The sequence below is a fragment of the Oncorhynchus tshawytscha genome, linkage group LG12 (assembly GCF_018296145.1).
Source record: "Oncorhynchus tshawytscha isolate Ot180627B linkage group LG12, Otsh_v2.0, whole genome shotgun sequence".
NCBI classification, from domain to species: Eukaryota; Metazoa; Chordata; class Actinopteri; order Salmoniformes; family Salmonidae; genus Oncorhynchus; species Oncorhynchus tshawytscha.
In genome coordinates, this window is record NC_056440.1 from 41,415,672 (window position 1) to 41,438,191 (window position 22,520).

At 42.9% G+C, this 22,520-nt stretch overlaps 1 protein-coding gene across 4 annotated transcripts in view; it reads left to right on the plus strand.

Moving 5' to 3' along the window:
• Window positions 1-22,520, plus strand: part of LOC112263308 (netrin-G2) — a 54,564-nt gene that overhangs the window by 27,981 nt on the left and 4,063 nt on the right. The window contains exons 4-11 of one of the 4 annotated variants that reach the window (XR_002955476.2): window positions 1,445-1,617; window positions 2,866-2,889; window positions 3,399-3,500; window positions 14,025-14,111; window positions 15,975-16,163; window positions 18,161-19,939; window positions 20,433-20,522; window positions 22,014-22,249. Coding sequence is in view for 3 of the 4 variants with exons in the window: in XM_024439421.2 (XP_024295189.2) it covers window positions 1,445-1,617; window positions 2,866-2,889; window positions 3,399-3,500; window positions 14,025-14,111; window positions 15,975-16,163; window positions 18,161-19,939; window positions 20,433-20,522; window positions 22,014-22,085 (2,516 nt within the window). In the remaining variant the exon portion in view is untranslated. The remainder of the gene's footprint in view (window positions 1-1,444; window positions 1,618-2,865; window positions 2,890-3,398; window positions 3,501-14,024; window positions 14,112-15,974; window positions 16,164-18,160; window positions 19,940-20,432; window positions 20,523-22,013; window positions 22,250-22,520) is intronic. The other 3 variants (XM_024439421.2, XM_024439422.2, XM_024439423.2) reach the window with 3 other exon arrangements.

Genomic DNA, 22,520 nt, shown 5'->3' on the forward strand with positions numbered 1-22,520 from the left:
GCGTGTGCCAAAACTTGATTTGATGAAGTACCTTCCTGTGATTGTTCTCAATTAAAAGGGTCACAAAGAAAATCAAGTTTTTGACTGCAGTGGACCTTTTAAGGAGTGAATAAAATTATCTTTGTGCAAAGAGGTTTGGTGGAAGATGATTGCTAACTGCCCAAAGAGTACTGTAATTGATTAATAGTTGGGCTAAAGTGGAGGATCCAGTGATAAGCTGGAGAGCCGTGGGTTTTCCCAGCAAGGGCCCTGAGACGAAGTGGGCCACTGATTAATTTGTCATGAAGAGGTGCTTGATGGGAGTTCTGTCTCCAGGAGCACTGGGATGAAAAAGCCCCGTGATTGTCGCCAAGTTTTTAATTATGGCTTAAAGGTCTTGAGAGGGTGGAAGAAACTCCAACTGTTTCCAAGGGGGCTTTTGAAAACAGACTTAATTAAAGTCAATGGGATTGGAATGAAACCGGGCTCTGTCTGTCAATTATCCTCCTCAGTGTGTTGGGTAGGAAATGAGAGAGAGCCACATCCTCATTTTATCCCCTTTTGTATCTATCTTTACCCGGATGAGCATATACCTAACCTTTTAAAGTCAATATTGAAGTCGGTGTGATGAGATATCCACTGGTTAAAACACACCTGAGAAAGTGATAGCCTACTGTACATCGTTATGGTATCAGAGTGTCACTATTTGGATAATTCCCCTTTGATTCAATTGAATTTTCCCTCATAATTGAGAGGAGAGGAGGAGAGGAGACATCCTTTTGGAGATGTGGAGGTCCATTCTATGAATATTTCATGCAAATGGAGGGTGGGTGGCTCACCAGAGTGGAACACAGGGTATTGGAAGTCACTCCCTCATTTGATTAGGGAGATTGTTATTCAAATGTCACCATTTCCATACTAACCTGCCTGCCACCTCTCTCGCCACCTCAATCCTACCCCCTTGAAAAAATAATTTAGATGTACATGGCAAGGTAATTTCTCAAGATTGGGAAGTGTTGGTTGATCTGGGAGTGTACATTTTCTTATCTATTTATTTGATTCTGTTTCCCTGAAAGATTTTGTCTCTTGCCATTCTAAAACATGCAAATATGTCCTGCAGATTGTGACTCACGATCTTCAACGTTTTATCGCTTGTGCTCATACTCCGCTTTAACAATGTAATTTAAATCTTACTCTTTCACCTTACTACTGTATTTAAGACCCCTAATTATCCAGGTAAGCAATTTATCAAGCAATATTTTGATCGATAACTACCTGCTCATTTCTACTGTACATAGGGGGCATAAGCATTGATTGGCTTGTCAACAGCAATGTCAATTCCCACAAGGTATACATGATCATGCATGATTAGCATAGCAGTTGTTAAAATTCAAGCGAGGCATAACAGTGACATGTTGTGGACTGACATTGATTATACCTCTCTCCCCCACTTAACTTGCCATAGGTGTAAGTGTAACCTCCATGCTGGCCAGTGCACCTTTCGGGAGGGAAGCCTGCAGTGTGACTGTGAACACAATACGACGGGCCAAGACTGCACTCGCTGTGAGAGGGGCTTCAAAGCCAAGTCATGGAAACCTGGATCGTACCTACCCACCCCCAACGGATCCCCCAATACCTGTACGTAACCTACAATATAGCTACTAGGGATTAACATGGGTAACCGGGATCCCGGGACTGTCCCGTGAACACTCTTCACATTACCTGAAAAAATTAAACGACAAGACCCGGGAAATGACATCTTCCCCCAATACCGGCACTAATGCACAACATGCGCAGGATCAGATTAGCAAAAACATTTATAGCACATTATCCAAACAGGTTGTCACATGGAAGCCTTTAGCCTAGCTTATTTACTTCACACGAAGTCGCCATAAATTCAAAGCGCACGCACAATTGACACTGCCGGACTGCACACGCGACCCGAATGCAGTTAATAAACCCGACATGAAACCCATACAGTAGGTTTAGTCTATAAAAGAATGTGTGCCTTCATTATTATTATTATTATTATTATTATTATTGTGAATATTCTGATAGTCACATGTGATGGGCCTATGCACAATTCCCTACATAGGCATCTCTGCCACTGACATTACGTTTGTTAACAATGCAGAGAGGCACGAGGGAAAATTCTATCTTCTCCTGTCCTAGTGCCGAGGCTATTTTCCTATCCAGTCCCAATCCCACTGAAAACCAAAATCCCGACTCCTGTTGTGCATGAAAATGCACTGGGAATCTAAGATAGAGTAACTATCATTTGGAAATATCGGTGTAATTTGCTCTGAAATCTTTACATAGTGGCAGAGCCAAGCCGACAAGGTGGTGCGGGCGCTTTAAATTGGCACTTCTGATTTTTTTATTTGTTTGGGGGGGGTATTTCAAGGGATAGATATGAATTATTCCCGGTATTGAAACTTGGTAGATTTTCGGGGAAATATTCATCCCTAATAGCTACTGTATAGACTTCCAACATGATACCATCCATACCATACTGTATCAACCATACTATACCAGGCACATACTAGATGGATTAAGTAATGGTTGAAGAGGAATTTGGGTCATCTGCTCTACATAGCCACAGAGGGGAGCAGCTGAAGCTGTCACATTTCAAAGGAGAGATGTCAGCAAGTTTGAGGAATCGTACAGATGTACACATATACATATGCAGAAGCACCCTATGCTATACTCGCAAACTACCGAGGGAATGGGGGGCCTGCTGCTTCCAACGGCATCAAAAACCTCCAGCTCTCTCTTTTTCCCCCAGACGTATTCATAAAAACACTGTAATTCTCAAAGATAAATGTAAAGTAAACCTCAAGTACCTCTCTCTCTCTCTCTCTCTCTCTCTCTCTCTCTCTCTCTCAGGTGATGCTGCTGGGACTCTTGGCAGTAAGTAAAGTCGTAATCAAACGGGGTAGAGCTTGTTGTTGCTTATTATTATTTTTTTATTCTCTGTTCATATGCTATCCTTCTTTTGTCTTACTTATAGCACACTATCTTATATAATGTGTCCCTCCCCTCTGATGTTGTGGCGGGTCCCTTCATTCTAATCACAACGATCCCACTCACAAATCACATTTTTCCACAGTTGTATATCCCTTACTGCTGGTCGATAACTTAAAAGGGGGGAGGGGCTTTAAAGTGTGTGGATGAGGGCTAATCCAGGGACATGATGTGAGAGGGATTGTGAGTGTATACACCAGAGTCTCTCATAGGGATTCTTTGCAGACCTATAGGAGATACTGTACTGCTACAGCTGTGGTGAAGTAACCATATTGTTTTGGGAGATGGCCAAAGGATGATTTCATGGTATATCCACGATCAGCATTTTCCCATGTTAGTGCATCTGATATCATTTTACTGTTTTTCTCTACCTTCTTGGTGTGGTGCCCTCTCAGCACCCACAACAGTCCAGACTCCGCCAACAACCACACCTGCGTTGGCGACTACCACCAAGCCACCCACAGACCAACTGCCCACAATTACCACTATTATGGCAGGTGGGAAAGCAACTACGGTTGTAGTTTCTGACGGCCAGGCAGAGTGCCTGTCTAAAAGGAACACAGGCTGTGTCTGAAATGGCAGCGTATTGCCTATATTCAATATATTGCCTATATAGTGCGCTACTATAGAGCCCTATGGGCCCTGGTCAAAAGTAGTGCACTACATGGAATAAAGTGCAATCGGACATAATCAGCCATAGTCTGAGGGCTCATCAACCTCCTGCTTCCTATTGACTTTTAAACCAGAGTACACTTACTAAAGCAGTACATACAGTAGAATGTGTCCCTGGTGCATTCCTGATGACCAGGAAATGTGTTGTCCTGCACAGCTGAAAGGGAAGGCAAGGCTATAATGTTGATGAAGCATAAAGGCAATGGAAGAGAGGAGTTGATGAATCTTTGTCTCGGTTAGCTTGGTCATTTAGCATGTAGTAAAGCTGGTTGAGTATGTGTGTTATATACTGTAGCTCACATATTTCTTTACCAACCGCCCTACACTTTGTGATGTATTGCATGTTAGAAAGAATATAACATATCTGCATTTGTGTTATCAGATAAGTAACAATATTGTTTTTTGTAGTCAATAGTCGCTTCATGTGTGTGTGTGTATGTGTGTCTGTGAGAGACTTTTTGGCAACTAGGTTGTACTTTCACTAGATATCCTTCACTTATTATACTTCCATGGATCTCCCATAATGTCAGGCTGGACAGAGAGTCTCCCATGGCCCAGTGATTTCTGACGTGTGTGTGTGTGTGTGTGTGGTTCAGCAGAGTGGAACCCCCCCATGTCTCTGTCTCTACTGCTGTGACGTGTCCTATAGGCTCTGCGAGTGTGTGTTCCCTGTTAGTAGGGACTTCAAAACCTCCATAGTAACAAATGTCATTTTCGAATGCAAATAAAGTGCCCTTAGAAAGTATCACACCCCTTGACCTTTTGCACATTCTGTTGTGTTACAGCCTGAAATTGAAATGGATTAAATTGAGATTTTGTGTCACTAGTCTACACACAATATCCCATAATGTCAAAGTGGATTTATGTTTTTAGACATTATTATTCTTTTTTTAAATTAATTAAAAATTAAAAGCTGAAATGTCTTGAGTCAGTAAATATTCAACCACTTTGTTATGACAAGCTGAAATATTAGTGTTTAACATGATTTTTGCATGACCGCCTCATCTCTTATTTTTCTCTTTTTTGTTGTTGTAAATTTTACTTATGAGCTTAAAAACGAAATATACACATGCAAACGACAACATACAGATGCACAGAAACATCCACAACATCACCCCTGGCCCACACCCTCATCTCCAGCGCCCATATCATTCTCCAGCGCTCATATCATTCTCCACCACATGGCCTCAAACTGCACCCTTTTGTTCCTCTCCATAGCCGACGCACTTTCAACATTTAGATAATAAATATTTGACCTTTCCATTGTGTTAACGATGGAGGATTGGTTGATTTATTGTTTATAAGTACGTATATGTTTTTTCAATATGATTGGCGAGAAGAGTTTCGTCCAACCCATCGGGTATCTCACTGCACTCTCATATGCCATGTCTTTAAATATGTAGACAGATGGATTATAAAGTACATTTACATTGCAATACTTCTCACAGCCAACTTTCTAACTCCACCCATGACTTTTGGACTTTATAGACTTCCCAGAAGGCATGTATTATTGAGTCGTTGTTAGTTTTACACTTAAGACATGACTCTGCCGTTGTGCTGTAGAATTTGGGAATTCTGTCTCATGTAATAAATTCTATACATTAGTTTACAGTGCATTCGGAAAGCATTCAGACCCCTTGTCCTTTTCCACATTTTGTTACGTTACAGCCTTATTCTAAAATTGATTAAATATCTTTTTTTCCTCATTAATCTACACACAATGCCCTATAATGATGAAGCAAAAACATGTTTTTAGAAATGTTTGCAAATTTATTTTATAACAAGTCAACTGAAATATTACATTTACATAAGTATTCAGACCCTTTACTCAGTACTTTGTTGAAGCACCTTTGGCAGTGATTACAGACTCGAGTCTTCTTGGGTATGACGCTACAAGCTTGGCACACCTGTTTTGGGGGATTTTCTCACCATTCTTCTCTGCAGATCCTCTCAAGCTCTGTCAGGTTGGATGGGGAGTGTTGCTGCACAGCTATTTTCAGGTCTCTCCAAAGATGTTAGATCGGGTTCAAATCCGGGTTCTGTCTGGGCTACTCAAGGACATTCAGAGACCTGTCCCAAAGCCACTCCTGCGTTGTCATGGCTGCGTGCTTAGGGTTGTTGTCCTGTTGAAAGGTGAACCTTCACCCCAGTCTGAGGTCCTGAGCACTCTGTACATTGCTCTGTTTATCTTTCCCCTCGATCCTGACTTATCTCGATGATGCTGTAAAAGATCCCAACAGCATGATGCTGCCACCGCCATGCTTCACCGTAGGGATGGTGCCAGGTTTCCTCCAGACGTGATGCTTGGCATTCAGGCCAAAGAGTTGTTTCTTTTGGTTTCATCCAGTTGAGGCGCTTCAGAAGAGGAAGGGGAGGACCATCCTCCTCAGTGAATTTCATAAATGTCCTTGTAAAATATTTTAAAATGTATCCTTTTTAGATAAAACTATACCGAATATATTCACGTCACCAAGTACCCGATTAAAACACTCTATTTTGCAAAGGTCTGCAGTAGCCTCAACATCACTCGGGAAGATAGCACCGTGGTGTCGCCGGAGGACACCTAGCTTCCGTTCTCCTCTGGGTACATTGACTTCAATACAAAGCATTGCTAAACTTACACAGTAATTATGACAACTTCCGGAGGATGTCCTCCAGTCTATTAGAGCTCTAGCAGCATCAACTGACATGTTGTCCACCCAATCAAAGAATCAGATAATGAATCTAGTACTGAAAGCATAAGCTACAGCTTGAAACCACTGCAGTGTATAAAATGTGGTGAGTAGTTGACTCAAAGAGAGAGAAAGACAATAGTTTAACAGTTTTTAACAAATTAATTTCTTCTAAAATGAAGGCCGAAGCAAGAGAGAAATAGAAAGAGATTATCATTTTTTTCACATTCAGTTTCACCTACTTAGCTAGCAAATGCAGCCCGCTAGTTTAGCCTACTGAAACATCCAGCTCAAACAGAGGGATGCTATGTTAGCTAGCTGGCTATGACTTTTCAACACAACACTGGGTCAAGGTAAGCTTTTGGTATCACAAATGTATTGCCACCGGGGCCCACCGGTGTAACTGCGTACTGACTATACACAGTAACGTTACTGCTTGATTGTAGCAGGTTTACTAACGCGTTTGTTCTATTAGCTATATTGACTATGACTTTACTTTAGCTAATATGGTGACAACGATGTAGGCTGTTTGGCTTGGAAAGTTTTTTCGCCTGGTCATATACAGCTGATGTGTTGTGCATTGAAATCCACAAGCGAAGGGAAGAGGTGAGAGGAGGAGAGCGCATGGATGTGAGAAGGAATACAACATGGCTGCTATGAAAGTGAACTATGTTTACAAGTCATCAGGGGTGTATTCATTCTGCCGATTCTGTTGAGAAAACAGAACAAAACAGGGATAAACATACTTGACTGCCACTGGTTTCATCAGACCAGAGAATCTTGTTTCTCATGGTCTGAGAGTCCTTTGGAACTCCAAGTAGGCTGTCATGTGCCTTATACTGAGGAGTGGCGTCCGTCTGGCCACTCTGCCATAAAGGCCTGATTGGTGGAGTGCTGCAGAGATGGTTGTGCTTCAGAAAGGTTCTCCCATCTCCACAGAGTATCTCTAGAGCTCTGTCAGAGTGACCAACAAGTTCTTGGTCACGTCCCTGACCAAGGTGCTTCTCCTCCGATTGCTCAGTTTGGCCGGGTGGCCAGCTGTAGGAAGAGTCTTTGTGGTTCCAAACTTCTTCCATCTAAGAATGATGGAGGCCACTTTATTCTTTGGGACCTTCAATGCTGCAGAAATGTTTTGGTACCCTTCCCCAGAACTGTGCCTCGACACAATCCTGTCTCCAAGCTCTACGGACATTTCCTTCGACCTCATGGCTTAGATTTTGCTCTGACATGCACTTTCAACTGTGGGGCCTTATATAGAGAGGCGTGTGCCTTTTCTAAATCATGTCCAATCAATTGAATTTACGACAGGTTCAGTCCAAGTTGTAGAAACATTTCAAGGATGATCAATGTAAACAGGATGAACCTGAATTTCATAGCAATAGGTCTGAATACTTTTTATTTTTGTTTTATTTTACTTTGATTTATCTAGGCAAGTCAGTTAAGAACAAATTCTTATTTTCAATGACGGCCTAGGAACAGTGGGTTAACTGCCTTGTTCAGGGGCAGAACGACAGATTTGTACCTTGTCAGCTCGGGGATTCGATCTTGCAACCTTTAGGTTAGTAGTCCAATGCTCTAACCACGGCTAGGTATTTATTTTATTATTTAAAAAAATATATATGTAAAAATGTCTAGAAACATGTTTTCACTTTGTCATTATGGGGTATTGTGTGTAGCTTGATAAGGAAAATGTTATATTTCATTGATTTTTAGAGTAATCTGGAAAAAGTCAACGGATCTGAATACTTTCCGAATGCACATAGCTCTGTAACTGTTTAAGGCACCATTGGCATCATGGTGAAATCTCTGAGCGATTTCCTTCCTCTCCAGCAACTGAGTTAGGACGGTCGCCTGTATCTTTGTAGTGACTGGGTGTATTGATACACCATCCAAAGTGTGATTTAATAACTTCACCATGCTCAAAAGGATATTCAATGTCTGCTTTTAGTTTTACCCATCTACCAATAGGTGCCTTTTTTTGCAAAGCATTGGAAAACCTCCCTGGTCTTTATGGTTGAATCAGTGTTTGTAATTCACTGCTTGACTGAGGGACTTTACATATAATTGTATGTGTGGGGTACAGAGATTAGGTAGTCCTGGAACTTAAGTTTAATTAAGACATATCAATTTGAAATCTTTTGGACATCAGAGCAATGTTGAGGGAATCCTATTTGAGTCAGACAAGGATGTTCATATGATGGGTAAGAGCTGGTCATGGGTGCACCTCAGCTACGCTCAAGGTCCTAAACAACATCATAACTGCCATCGATAAGAGACATTACTGTGCAGCAGTATTCATCGACCTGGCCAAGGCATTCCACTCTGTCAATCACCACATTCTTATTGGCAGACTCGACAGCCTTGGTTTCTCAAATGATAGCCTTGCCTGGTTTACCAACTACTTCTATGATAGAGTTCAGTGTGTCAAATCGGAGGGCCTGTCAGGGCCTCCCGGGTGGCACAGTGGTTAAGGGCGCTGTACTGCAGTGCCAGCTGTAGCCCTATACACTACCCCATACACTACCCACCACCGCGACCTGTACACTCTCGTTGGTTGGCCCTCGCTTCATACTTGTCGCCAAACCCACTGGCTACAGGTTATCTACAAGTCTCTGCTATGTAAAGCCCCGCCTTATCTCAGTTCACTGGTCACCATAGCAGCACCCACTAGCACGTGCTCCAGCAGGTATATCTCACTGGTCACCCCCAAAGCCAATTCCTCCTTTGGTCATCTTTTCTTCCAGATCTCTGTTGCCAATGACTGGAATGAACTGCAAAAATCTCTGAAGCTGGAGACTCATATCTCCCTCACTAGCTTTAAGCACCAGCTGTCAGAGCAGCTCACAGATCACTGCACCTGTGCATAGCACATCTGTAAACAGCACATCTATCTACCTACCCATCCCCATATTGTATTTATTTATTTCTTGCTCCTTTGCACCTGTAACGACCGTTGGTGGAAGAAGGTGAGGACCAAAGTGCAGCGTGGTAGGTATCCATAATACTTTTAATCCAGAATGAATACACAAACAAAAACAACAAAACGTTAACTGAACAGTTCTGACAGGTGCAACAAACACTAACCAGAAAATAACTACCCACACCCATAGTGGGAAAACAGGCTGCCTAAGTATGGTTCTCATTCAGAGACAACAATTGCCAGCTGCCTCTGATTGGGAACCATACCAGGCCAAACACATAGAAATAGAAAACAGAACAAAAAACAGAATGCCCACCCCAAACTCACGCCCTGACCAAACTAAAACAGAGACATAAAAAAGGAACTAAGGTCAGGACGTGACAGCACCACAGTATCTCTACCATTCGTGTTAAATTGCTATGTTGTAATTACTTCGCCACCATGGCCTATTTATTGCCTTAACTCCATTATCTTACCTCATTTGCACTCACTGTATATACTTTTTGTTTTATTTTGTTCTACAGTATTATTGACTGTATGTTTTGTTTATTCCATGTGTGTCTCTGTGTTGTATGTGTCGAATTGCTATGCTTTATCTTGGCCAGATCGCAGTTGCAAATGAGAACTTGTTCTCAACTAGCCTACCTGGTTAAATAAAGGTGAAATATACATACATTTTTTTAAAAAGGTCAGATATACAAAACATTGCACTGCATAAAATGTACATTTTTGTCAAATGTATTTTTGTTAGTTATGTTTCAACATTCCCTCCATCTTGTGCCAATATCAGTTCTCTTTAAGTCTTCGTTCCAGTGGTTTATACACTGCTCAAAAAAATAAAGGGAACACTAAAATAACACATCCTTATTAAATACTTTTTTCTTTACATAGTTGAATGTGCTGACAACAAAATCACACACAAATTATCAATGGAAATCAAATGTATCAACCCATGGAGGTCTGGATTTGGAATCACACTCAAAATTAAAGTGGAAAACCACACTACAGGCTGATCCAACTTTGATGTAATGTCCGTAAAACAAGGCAAAATGAGGCTCAGTAGTGTGTGCGGCCTCCACGTGCCTGTATGACCTCCCTACAACGCCTGGGCATGCTCCTGATGAGGTGGTGGATGGTCTCCTGAGGGATCTCCTCCCAGACCTGGACCAAAGCATCCGCCAACTCCTGGGCAGTCTGTGGTGCAATGTGGCGTTGGTGGATGGAGCGAGACATGATGTCCCAGATGTGCTCAATTGGATTCAGGTCTGGGGAACAGGCGGGCCAGTCCATAGCATCAATGCCTTCCTCTTGCAGGAACTGCTGACACACTCCAGCCACATGAGGTCTAGCATTGTCTTGCATTAGGAGGAACCCAGGGCCAACAGCACCAGCACATGGTCTCACAAGGGGTCTGAGGATCTCATCTCGGTACCTAATGGCAGTCAGGCTACCTCTGGCGAGCACATGGAGGGCTGTGCGGCCCCCCAAAGAAATGCCACCCAAGACCATGACCCACCGCCAAACTGGTCATGCTGGAGGATGTTGCAGGCAGCAGAACGTTCTCCACGGCGTCTCCAGACTGTCACGTCTGTCACATGTGCTCAGTGTGAACCTGCTTTCATCTGTGAAGAGCACATGGCGCCAGTGGCAAATTTGCCAATCTTGGTGTTCTCTGGCAAATGCCAAACGTCCTGCGCTGTGTTGGGCTGTAAGCACAACCCCCTCCTGTGGACGTCGGGCCCTCATACCACCCTCATGGAGTCTGTTTCTGACTGTTTGAGCAGACACATGCCCATTTGTGGCCTGCTGGAGGTCATTTTGCAGGGCTCTGGCAGTGCTCCTCCTTGCACAAAGGTGGAGGTAGCGGTCCTGCTGCTGGGTTGTTGCCCTCCTACGGCCTCCTCCACGTCTCCTGATGTACTGGCCTGTCTCCTGGTAGCGCCTCCATGCTCTGAAAACTACGCTGACAGACACAGCAAACCTTCTTGCCACAGCTCACATTGATGTGCCATCCTGGATGAGCTGCACTACCTGAGCCACTTGTGTGGGTAGTAGACTCCGTTTAATGCTACCACTAGAGTGAAATCACCGCCAGCATTCAAAAGTGACCAAAACATCAGCCAGGAAGCATAGGAACTGAGAAGTGGTCTATGGTTATCACCTGCAGAACCACTCCTTTATTGGGGGTGTCTTGCTAATTGCCTATAATTTCCACCTGTTGTCTATTCCATTTGCACAACAGCATGTGAAATGTATTGTCAGTGTTGCTTCCTAAGTGGACAGTTTGATTTCACAGAAGTGTGATTGACTTGGAGTTACATTGTGTTGTTTAAGTGTTCCATTTATTTTTTTGAGCAGTGCATTTTTTTCTATGAGGTTGTCAGTTGGATAGGCTCTCCGCAAGGTTTTGTATATCTTACCTATCATATGAATAAAAACATGTTTTCCCTTTGTAATTATAGGGTATTGTGTGTAGATGGGTGAGAATATCTATTTTTTTAATCCATTTTGAATTCAGGCTGTAACACAACAAAATGTGCAGTAAGTCGAGGGTTATGAATAATTTCTGAAGGTATTTACATTTCCAAATTTGTTTTGTTCAGGTCTCTGACAAAGAGAGAAATTCTTTGCATCTCATATCCACCAAATGCGTCAAGCAAGCTGTGTTTGTGCTCAGTTTTAGTATGGAAGAGGGGCTGGATTCAATCCGTATTCCCAAAATATCGCGGAAGGTCTGCTTTTAGCTGGATTGAAATTTAAAGGCAATGTTTCTGCGCTTGAGGACACTGCATTCATGGTGTGTCTGCTCAATCGGAAATTACCATTACATTTTAATGCGGATCTTCCTTGATACTTCCACGTTATGGATTGAATCGAGCCCTTAGTTTGTAAAGTGCACTTAAATCTAAGGACCATCCCCACTGAAACAGCTTAGGACAGGGTACTGTGGAGTCAGCTACTCTACACAGCGAAAGTGATACACTGTTGTCCACAGTGGAGCACTACAGGGTCAGTTGTCCATTTCGCTGAGATGGGTCTTTATAACGCCATGGGTTCAGTTACCGTTTTAGTCAGAGATTACCTGGCCTATGCTTAAAATGTTCATGATAGCTTGAACTATTCTATGGGATGAAAGGGATGAAATTTGTAATTTTTTTATTTCATCATTGGAAGCCTATAGATGTGTCACTAGGCATTTGTCCTGATGAATTCTGGAATATTCTCAATATTACTATGGAAGAGGAAAGGTCATGGTTCTTTATGAGTGCCTTTCTCTGCAGTGTCACAAGTATCAGAGGGATATTTGAAAACAGTCATCTACTGAGTACAGAGTTATGAATGTGCTCAACATTGATGATAGCGGCTTCTAGGCAGCATCCACTTAAGGTGCTTTTCAGTAAAAATAAATAAAAGGTTCCATATTTATTCAGCATGCTTGTTCTTTAGACAATTCTCACTCATTCTCACCTGCTTGTTTGTCAAAATGGCTGCCCAAAGTACCAAGGCAGCCTTTTCTCAACCTGGAGGGCTGATCTTTTTTTATTTATTTTTCTTTTACCAGGCAGGTCAATTTACAACAAATTCAGGAAAAGTTCAGACTTAGATTGTAATGAATATTATTATGAACAGTGATTATCACCTGCCAATGTCCACCCCAAGGCTTCTCTTGGGTTGCATACATGCACACACAACAGTGTAACTCCACCATCAAGAGGCTGAGAGTGCTCTCTGATCTAGATGAACAAGCTGTCTCATCAGGGAGCAGATCTTCTCTGGGAAACCTTCTCTAAATTGGGTTGGCCATTGTGGCAGATGGTAAAGGGTGGGGGGTTGTACATGTCCCAACCTCTGTAACTTCGTGTTACCCCACAGCTGCAGTACATTGTGACTTGCCTCAGTGCCCACCTCTGCTCCACAGACGTACACGTGGGTCCAATGTAGCCCAGATAGTTTACCCGAAGGTAAATCCACCTCCAGCACTCATTAGGTTTCAACGTGGCTACTACCACACCCTAACAAAGCCATGGTGTTCAGACATGTAAATACAGATCAGAAGAAAGCGGAACATGACCGACTTGAATTCCCCACATTGATGCCACAAAGATATGCCTCAGCAAGTGTCCCAAAGTACATGCATAAGCATTTCCTTAATGATATGAGGTTGTGTGTGTGTGTGTGTGTGGTACCCAGCGTGTAAAAACCTGTCCCGGCCGATAATTGGGTTTCTTTTTATGTAAAGATTGATTTGGGAGTTTGTCCCTTTGGCCATGCGCTAATGATCAACCACTGGGGAGGGATACAGCCTTAATAAAACATCAGCATGCCAGACAGCAGGAAAGCTCCCACTGTTCCAAGTGCGCCCCGCTGAATCCCAATGCGCCCATCTGCAGGAGGAGGCCGAGTCGCTCACTACAGGGAGACTCTACACTTTACGCTACACCTGAAGCACGTTGCCGCATAATATTAGTGTGATTTAAATATTGGGCATACGGGAGAATGAAAACATGATTTGGTTATTTGGCAAGGGCAAAGATTTGTGTGTGTGTGAGAGCGGCGTGTGTGTCGGCGTGTTTACTAGAGTACTTGCTCATGTGTTTATTAGTGCGTGCATGCTTTTCTATGTGCCTGTATTTCTGTCTCTCAGCCAATGGACCTTTGTTTTTGTTAGAAGCTTAGCATTCATTGTTAGAATACTTCAGAACATCAGACCCTAACGAGATACTGTATGACCCCGATGTGTCTTCTGTGCCAAACAGACATCACCACCTTCACTGACATAGTGACAGCTGTGGTGGGTCCCACATCCAGCACAAAGCTCAGTGACTCCCTAACTGACACACCAGGTTGGAAACTAGTGAGATGAACACTAGGCATTAGGCATTTGATAGTAGGTAACGTAGTAGTAGTAGCTAGTGGTACAGTGCGGAGAACAAGTATTTGATACACTGCCGATTTTGCAGGTTTTCTTACTTACAAAGCATGTAGAGGTCTGTAATTTGTATCATAGGTACACTTCAACTGTGAGAGACGGAATCTAACATTGTATGACATTGTATGATTTTTAAGTAAATCATTTGCATTTTATTGCATGACATAAGTATTTGATACATCAGAAAAGCAGAACTTAATAGTTGGTACAAAAACCTTTGTTTGCAATTACAGAGATCACTCCTCCATACAGACCTTCTCCAGATCCTTCAGGGTTTGGGGCTGTCACTGGGCAATACGGGCTTTCAGCTCCCTCCAAAGATTTTCTATTGGGTTCAGGTCTGGAGACTGGCTAGGCCACTCCAGGACCTTGAGATGCTTCTTACGGAGCCACTCCTTAGTTGCCCTGGCTCGTTGTCATGCTGGAAGACCCAGCCACGACCCATCTTCAATGCTCTTACTGAGGGAAGGAGGTTGTTGGCCAAGATCTCGCGATACATGGCCCCATCCATCCTCCCCTCAATACGGTGCAGTCGTCCAGTTCCCTTTGCAGAAAAGCATCCCCAAAGAATGATGTTTCCACCTCCATGCTTCACAGTTGGGATGGTGTTCTTGGGGTTGTACTCATCCTTCTTCTTCCTCCAAACACGGCGAATGGAGTTTAGACTAAAAAGCTCTATTTTTGTCTCATCAGACCACATGACCTTCTCCCATTCCTCCTCTGGATCATCCAGATGGTCATTGGCAAACTTCAGATGGGCCTGGACATGCGCTGGCTTGAGCAGGGGGACCTTGCGTGCGCTGCAGGATTTTAATCCATGACGGCGTAGTGTGTTACTAATGGTTTTCTTTGAGACTGTGGTCCCAGCTCTCTTCAGGTCATTGACCAGGTCCTGCCGTGTAGTTCTGGGCTGATCCCTCACCTTCCCCATGATTATTGATGCCCTACGAGGTGAGATCTTGCATGGAGCCCCAGACCGAGGTCGATTGACCATCATCTTGAACTTCTTCCATTTTCTAATAATTGCGCCAACAGTTGTTGCCTTCTCACCAAGCTGCTTGCCTATTGTCCTGTAGCCCATCCCAGCCTTCTGCAGGTCTACAATTTAACCCGGATGTCCTTAAACAGCTCTTTGGTCTTGGCCATTGTGGAGAGGTTGGAGTCTGTTTGATCGAGTGTGTGGACAGGTGTCTTTTATACAGGTAACGAGTTCAAACAGGTGCAGTTAATACAGGTAATGAGTGGAGAACAGGAGGGCTTCTTAAAGAAAAACTAACAGGTCTGTGAGAGCCGGAATTATTACTGGTTGGTAGGTGATCAAATACTTATGTCATGCAATAAAATGCAAATTAATTACTTAAAAATCATACAATGTGATTTTCTGGATTTTTGTTTTAGATTCAGTCTCTCACAGTTGAAGTGTACCTATGATAAGAATTACAGACCTCTACATGCTTTGTAAGTAGGAAAACCTGCAAAATCGGCAGTATATCAAATACTTGTCCTCCCCACTGTATGTGTAAAGTCTGATCACCTCAAACTGTATATCAATGCAAACTCCTTTTATTAGTCTAGGCATTTTTAGTACCCACACTTAGATTAGTCTCAGTGGTTTTGTAGAATAGATTTTTTGTAGAAAAGACTATATATACAGCATGTTTGTCTATGATGCTAGACAACATCTGGAGAGCATTGGTGTGTAAATGCAATAAACCTCTCAATTACCTAAATTACCTCATTGCTGGCTCAGTAAATGCTTTCCAATTGCTCCCTCAAGTGCTGCTTCTGGCAACAGATCAAACGTCTGTGCCAGCCACGATACCAGCCACTCTTCCAGCCAGCATGTCAGACACTGTGCCAGTCTCTGCCAGTCCCGACCAGACAGACAGTCCATCCTTAACCACAGTGAACTTGCCCCCAATGGAGGTAAATCCCCCCACAACCACAGTGAGAGCGCAGCCGAAAGGTAAGTACCCTGAAACACCAGAGGAATCACTGACCTCTGACCTCTCACCCTTACACTACATGAGCTTTAACACCTCAAATAATACTTTTTTCTCCAAATGTCTTTTGATATTGTTCAGGGATCTAAATGTATGAATATTGGTTAGACTATTCTTGAAACACATCCACTTTGGACATATCGATGGTCACATGGATTTTCTGTGACTTAATCATTTAGTACATTTTACAAAAGTTTGGGACTATAAGAATAGCAAAGCAAACCTGGGTTATGATACCATAAAACATCATAACTGACTAGCAATTTTACATTGATGTAGTAATAGAAAAGTTGATTGTTGTGCTTCATCCGTGTTAACTAATGAGAGCAATACAAGACGGGACACAAATGATGAACTGAGCACAGTGGTGTAGTAGTGTTTGTGATCTTACTCCTACTAAAACACTTTGTCCGTCTCACAATCTGTGTCTCGTAAACCATCTGTTTTAAACCGTCTTGCCTGTAAGCAAAACTGAGACCAGGGGTTAACAGCAGAATAAACTGTGGTTTAATGGGAACAGTCAAGTGACGCACTGGGTCCTTGAAACAGACGCGTAAGAGAGACCAGCAGGAGAAACAAAACGTCTTCATTGTTTGGCAGAGGAAACCCAAAGAAGCCTGTAGACTGTCATATTTACCCCTATTAACCTCTCCCAGTGTGAATCAGGTCTGCCAGAGGCCATAGAGTGCCTTATTCTCCCCAGAGGTTGCACAGGGGTAAAGAGATTAAACATGATTACTGGGCTAAAGTAGTCCTGAAGGCAAGGTATGGTATAAGGGCCATGATTACTGACCTCTTAACATCTCCATGTGCTAGGCTACTTACACTTTAGGATTCCCTGTCTGGTGCCAGCTACTAGCTTAGTAGTGTCCCTCAGTGCCAGGTTGGAGTATTAGAACAGAGCTTTGCTGTTGTATTCACTGTACAAATGCTACATTAAAGAGACAGTGAATGTGGGAGTGAATTGGGGTGTTTGGAGAGTATGGAATGCATACTTTGAGAGGACCAATGATAAAAAAAAGTTTAAGTCATGATATCATTCCATTCTGTGTTTTGGTCTATTGACAGAGACGTTTTGGGTAAAATTTTTTTTTACAGAAGGTGAGAAGTTGGCCAAGTGTTTTCTACTCTCTTGTTTGGAAGATAAAATACCCAGCAGGCTCACTATCCCTCAGGCTCTGGCAGCATGTTGAGTTCATCCCAGAGCTTTCCAGAACACAGATTAAACTGCCTACTTTGATTCCCTCGGGAATGTTTGATAGGAAAAGGAATGCAACAGAACATTTCACACCACCTGCGATAGAATGGCACCAAAGTGCTTTGTGGCGCTGGACTTTTGAATCAAATGGTCATTCTGTTTGTTGCTCTCTTACCGCCTTCCTCCTGCCGAGCAAGGGTCTGATGATATCCACTGTTCACAAGGAAAGTGCTGCCACTGGACACAATCAGCAGCCAGGAGCGATAAATCATTCAAAAACGCTATCATTTGTGTAGCATCATCTTTTTCTGGAGCACAGCATCGAGCCAGCAATACTGGTGCTGGGGGCCAAAGCTCAAGCCTTTTCTGATCTATTTCTGAATACCAATTGAATGAACAGCTGCTAAATATTTCACAAGCCGGGAGATGACAGGTCGTGGTAAGGGAGAGCAAACCAGGCAAGTTACGGAGCCTGTGGAGATAGATACAGTAGATAGATACATGAAACCATAACAGGATGGAGGCACGGAGCCGTGTCCTTGAGGAGTAGCCACAGGGCAGATGCAGGGGAAGTGATGATATCTGGGCATGGGGTATCCATTTCTACTGATACTGACAGAAATAGGGGAAAGTTGAATGCTGTAGATATCACAAGACGATGCCAGCGAGCCAACATCAAAATATTATAAATATAGCGGTGCAGTGGTTAGTATGCCATCTTAACAACTGATTGGTGTGATTTTTTTCTGTACACAATTGCAGTTACTGAATCATCTGATGCAGCTGATCCCACATCTGACTCAGTCACACCATCATCTGATGCAACCACTCCAACATCAGTTGGATTTACTCTCACACCTGACAGCACAACGACTTCTTACACAGTGACTTCTGACACCAGTACCACAGCATCTGACACAAGTACTACTACATCTGACACAAGTACGGCTACATCTGAAACAAGTACTACAACATCTGAAACAAGTACTACAACATCTGAAACAAGTACTACTACATCTGAAACAAGTACTACTACATCTGACACAAGTACCAAAGCATCTGACACAAGTACCACAGCATCTGACACAAGTACCACAGCATCTGACACAAGTACCACAGCATCTGACACAAGTACCACAGCATCTGACACAAGTACCACAGCATCTGACACAAGTACCACAGCATCTGACACAAGTACCACAGCATCTGACACAAGTACCACAGCATCTGACACAAGTACCACAGCATCTGACACAAGTACCACAGCATCTGACACAAGTACCACAGCATCTGACACAAGTACTACAACATCTGACACAAGTACCACAGCATCTGACACAAGTACTACAGCATCTGACACAAGTATTACATTTGACACAAGTTCAACAACAACTGAGAGAAGTACTACAATATTTGACACAATTACTACACTATTTGACATTAGTATTACACCTTCTGTCACTAGTACTAGCACAGTTGACACAAGTACCACAACATTTGACACAAGTACCACAACATTTGACACAACCACCACAGTATCAGACACAAGTATCACAACATTTTACACAAGTACTACATTTCTAACTGTATCTGACTCAAGTACTACAATATTTGACACAATGACTTCAACATCTGATATATTTACCACAACTTATGGCACTATTACTTCAGCATCTGATGTATTCACTTCAACATCTGGTGTGCCCTTTCTGGCATCGGACACAGTTACTCCAGCATCTGATGTAGTAACACCACCAACAGATGGATTTACCTCACCCCCTGATGATACATTTATTCCAGCATCTGAGGGAGATACACCTGCCTCTGACGTGGCTACTTCAGTATCTGATGGACTGACCTCACGACCTGATGAAGCTCCTTCAACACCTCAAGCAGTTCCTCCAACTTCCGACACGGTTTCCTCAGCACCTGATCCTCTTTCCCGTACACTGGGTGGAGACACCACCCAAGCTCCAGACAAATCTACTCCAGCACCTGACACAGATACCTCAACATCTGATGCTGCTACCCTGGCACCTGTCGTAGCTACTACAGCTCCAGACTCATCTTCAGCAGCTCCTGATCCTGCTACCCCATCTCCTGATGTAGGACCAGTTCCTGATTCAGTTGATCCAGCTCCTGATGTAGGACCTGCTCTTGATTCAGTTGATTCATTTCCTGATTCAGTTGATCCAGCTCCTGATGCAGGACCATCTCCTGATGCTGTAGATACAGCTGCTGGTGTTGGACCAGTTCCTGATTCAGTTTATCCAGCTCCTGATGTAGGACCAGCTCTTGATTCAGTTGATTCATTTCCTGATTCAGTTGATCCAGCTCCTGATACAGTTGATCCAGCTCCTGATGATGCTGTTGATCCAGCCCCTGATGCAGGACCAGCTCCTGATTCAATTTATCCAGCTCTTGATTCAATTGATTCAGCTCCTGATTCAGGACCAGCTCCTGATGCTGCTGCTCCAATGCCTGATGCTGGGGTCGGTGAGAAAGTGGGAAATAAAGAAGAAAATGTTAAAGAGGAAAAAGGTACACCGTGATATAGCAACAATACCCCCTTATTTTTTTCATTTACAAGTGTATGAATATTCCATCAGTAAACTATGGTAAAACTGCAAATATTGAAGGAACCATCCCACTGGGCACAGAAGTAATTTCAACGTCTAGTTTTGATTTTATATTTGGTTGACCAATCAGTTTTCTATATTGATTCAACAACATGACATAGAATATTTTTTGCTAAAATTATGTGGAGCCAACGTTGAATTAACCAATATTTGCCCAGTGGTATATTTAGAATGAACAATGTTATCCTCTAATGTACAGTTGTGTATGCAGTCTATATGCTGCTAATAGGCAGTTGTGTCAGTAAGGTTTTATGACCTTTACACGAGCTGTTGCCTTATTGTCTCAACCATTTGACAAAGCCATTATCTAAAGGGTCATTCAGCATGAATAAAGACTGAGTCAAAAGTTTGAAGTTGCTTTTTTTCTGATCTCTCAATCTCTCCGGTGTACACAGTTACCCCCATAACTGAAGCCAAAGGGGAAAGCAAAGAGGAAGAGAAAGAGAAAAAAAAATATTTTCAAACGAAAGACAATGAGAAAAAAGGTATATTGATTAACAGTAGTCTAGTAGTATTTGTACTGTATGTTGTGTGTGTTACAAAATATAGTTGTGTCAGATTTAAAAATAGTTTAGTATGATCCAACAACTCAACTCTGTTATGGAAACAGATGGGGATCTGTGAAACTCACTCCTCAGCCTGAAGTGAATCCACTTGAGCTGCTGAACAGTTAGCTTTTTGGTGGAGCAACTGGGTAGACACTTCAGAAGGGGGGTCATGTGTGTTTGCGAGACAGAGGTCCTGGGTTCAAGCCTTGATATGAGCTGAATCAGGAGGAAGCGGTAGTCGTTAAGCAAGCAGCGTGACATCCTTTACAATGGTGCCAATTGACTCAGATCTGCAGTTGCGCTCAGCTCAATGCTGGGTTCCCCGTGGAGGGAATTTGGGGGGGTGAAGGTAGCAGATGGGGATCTGTGAAACTCCACTCGAGCTGCCGAACAGCTAGCTGGGTAAGACGCTTCAGGAGGGCGGCCATGTTTGTTTGCGAGGCAGAGGTCCCGGGTTCAAGCCTGAATCAGGAGGGAGCGGTACTCGCTAAGCAAGCAGCGTGACGTCCTTTACATTAGCGTTAGCATGTAAATTTGTAGTGGTGTCAGTTACCATTCATGTTGAATTCCCTGAACCAACTCAATGGGGTTGAAGTTGGAGTGTTAGTCACCTGGTTGCTATAGGAAAACATCCCCACTGGGTGTCAGAGCGCAAACAGATAATTGATGGACAAAATAGGTTGCGGAAAAGCCATTTTTGGATGAACCCAGGTCCCAGTAGGATACCTGATCCATGGTTTCAGGAGGCTATTGACTCAAAGCACCAGGCTGCTGACAAGCATTAGAAGTCGTCTGTGTGTTTTGTCAAACCTAGAGCAGCTAATGTATTTTTGTTGTTGACAAGGATCATGTGGTACAGAATATGCCACATAGTATTGTGTGGGTGATTCTGTCACCACTCAGACTCCACTCATCAGCTGTAGCTGAACCAGTATTGCAAACTTAACATCTTTGCTATGGACTATGATTCCAATCAGTTGATTTGGCACTAAACGGGAGAAACGGACTGAAGCTCATTTCGTGTTATGTTTAAATGTTAAAATAAAATAATTGTTACGTTTCCCTAATAAACACAACCCAGGTAGGCATTTTATTGCTGGTGAGATGGATTGTCTGAATGGGACTGAGATGTTGTTCTTGTAGAGGAATGAATATCTACACTTTGTGAATGACTAAACGTTGTGGTAATATACAATACTGTGTGTTAATGTGTAGATTTCAATGGTTTATGGAATGTATGAGGTCTTTCTCTGTGAATCATGCCAGATGTCTGAGCAGTTGGCACCCTATTGTGTTTCAGGATTCCTTTGGCATCAATTGTATATTTTAGTAGCCATGATATTTCAGACACTGTGTAGTAGAGGCTTGTACACATTGGCATGTTAGTATTATCTATAACACAGTTAAATAGATCCTTTATTTCCCAAGCGGTTGTAAAACTGTTGATTCCTGGTGGGTCCAAATACAGCGAGTCTAAGGTTGCATACGTCCAGTTTCAAGGTAAGACATGATTTACCACACTGAAGCTTTGAATCTGTTTGGACTAGAGAACTGTGGAAAAATGACCAAAGTTTGTCCAGTCTTTTTCCTTCATTCATTTGTCTTTTTGTTTTTTTCCCCATGCGTTTCTATGTTGCACGTTTGGGTTTTGTTTGCTTCGTAAGGTAAGCAACTTATTTCCCCTCCATTTATAGTATTACTGTCATTACCTTTTTATTGTGAACTTGTAATGAAATCTCAGAACCTATAGGGTCTGTGTCGCAACGGATTGTATAGTGTCATTTGTGTGGATGACTGTGTTAACTGTGGATTCCTTTGTGAGACAGTGGCCATTCTTTCAACAATCTGTAGGGTAATAGGCCCATTCATTTGTGATAAGCTGTTTTTGCCCCCCCCCTGTCCCCCCCCCCGTCCCACTGCTCTACTCTGTGGTAC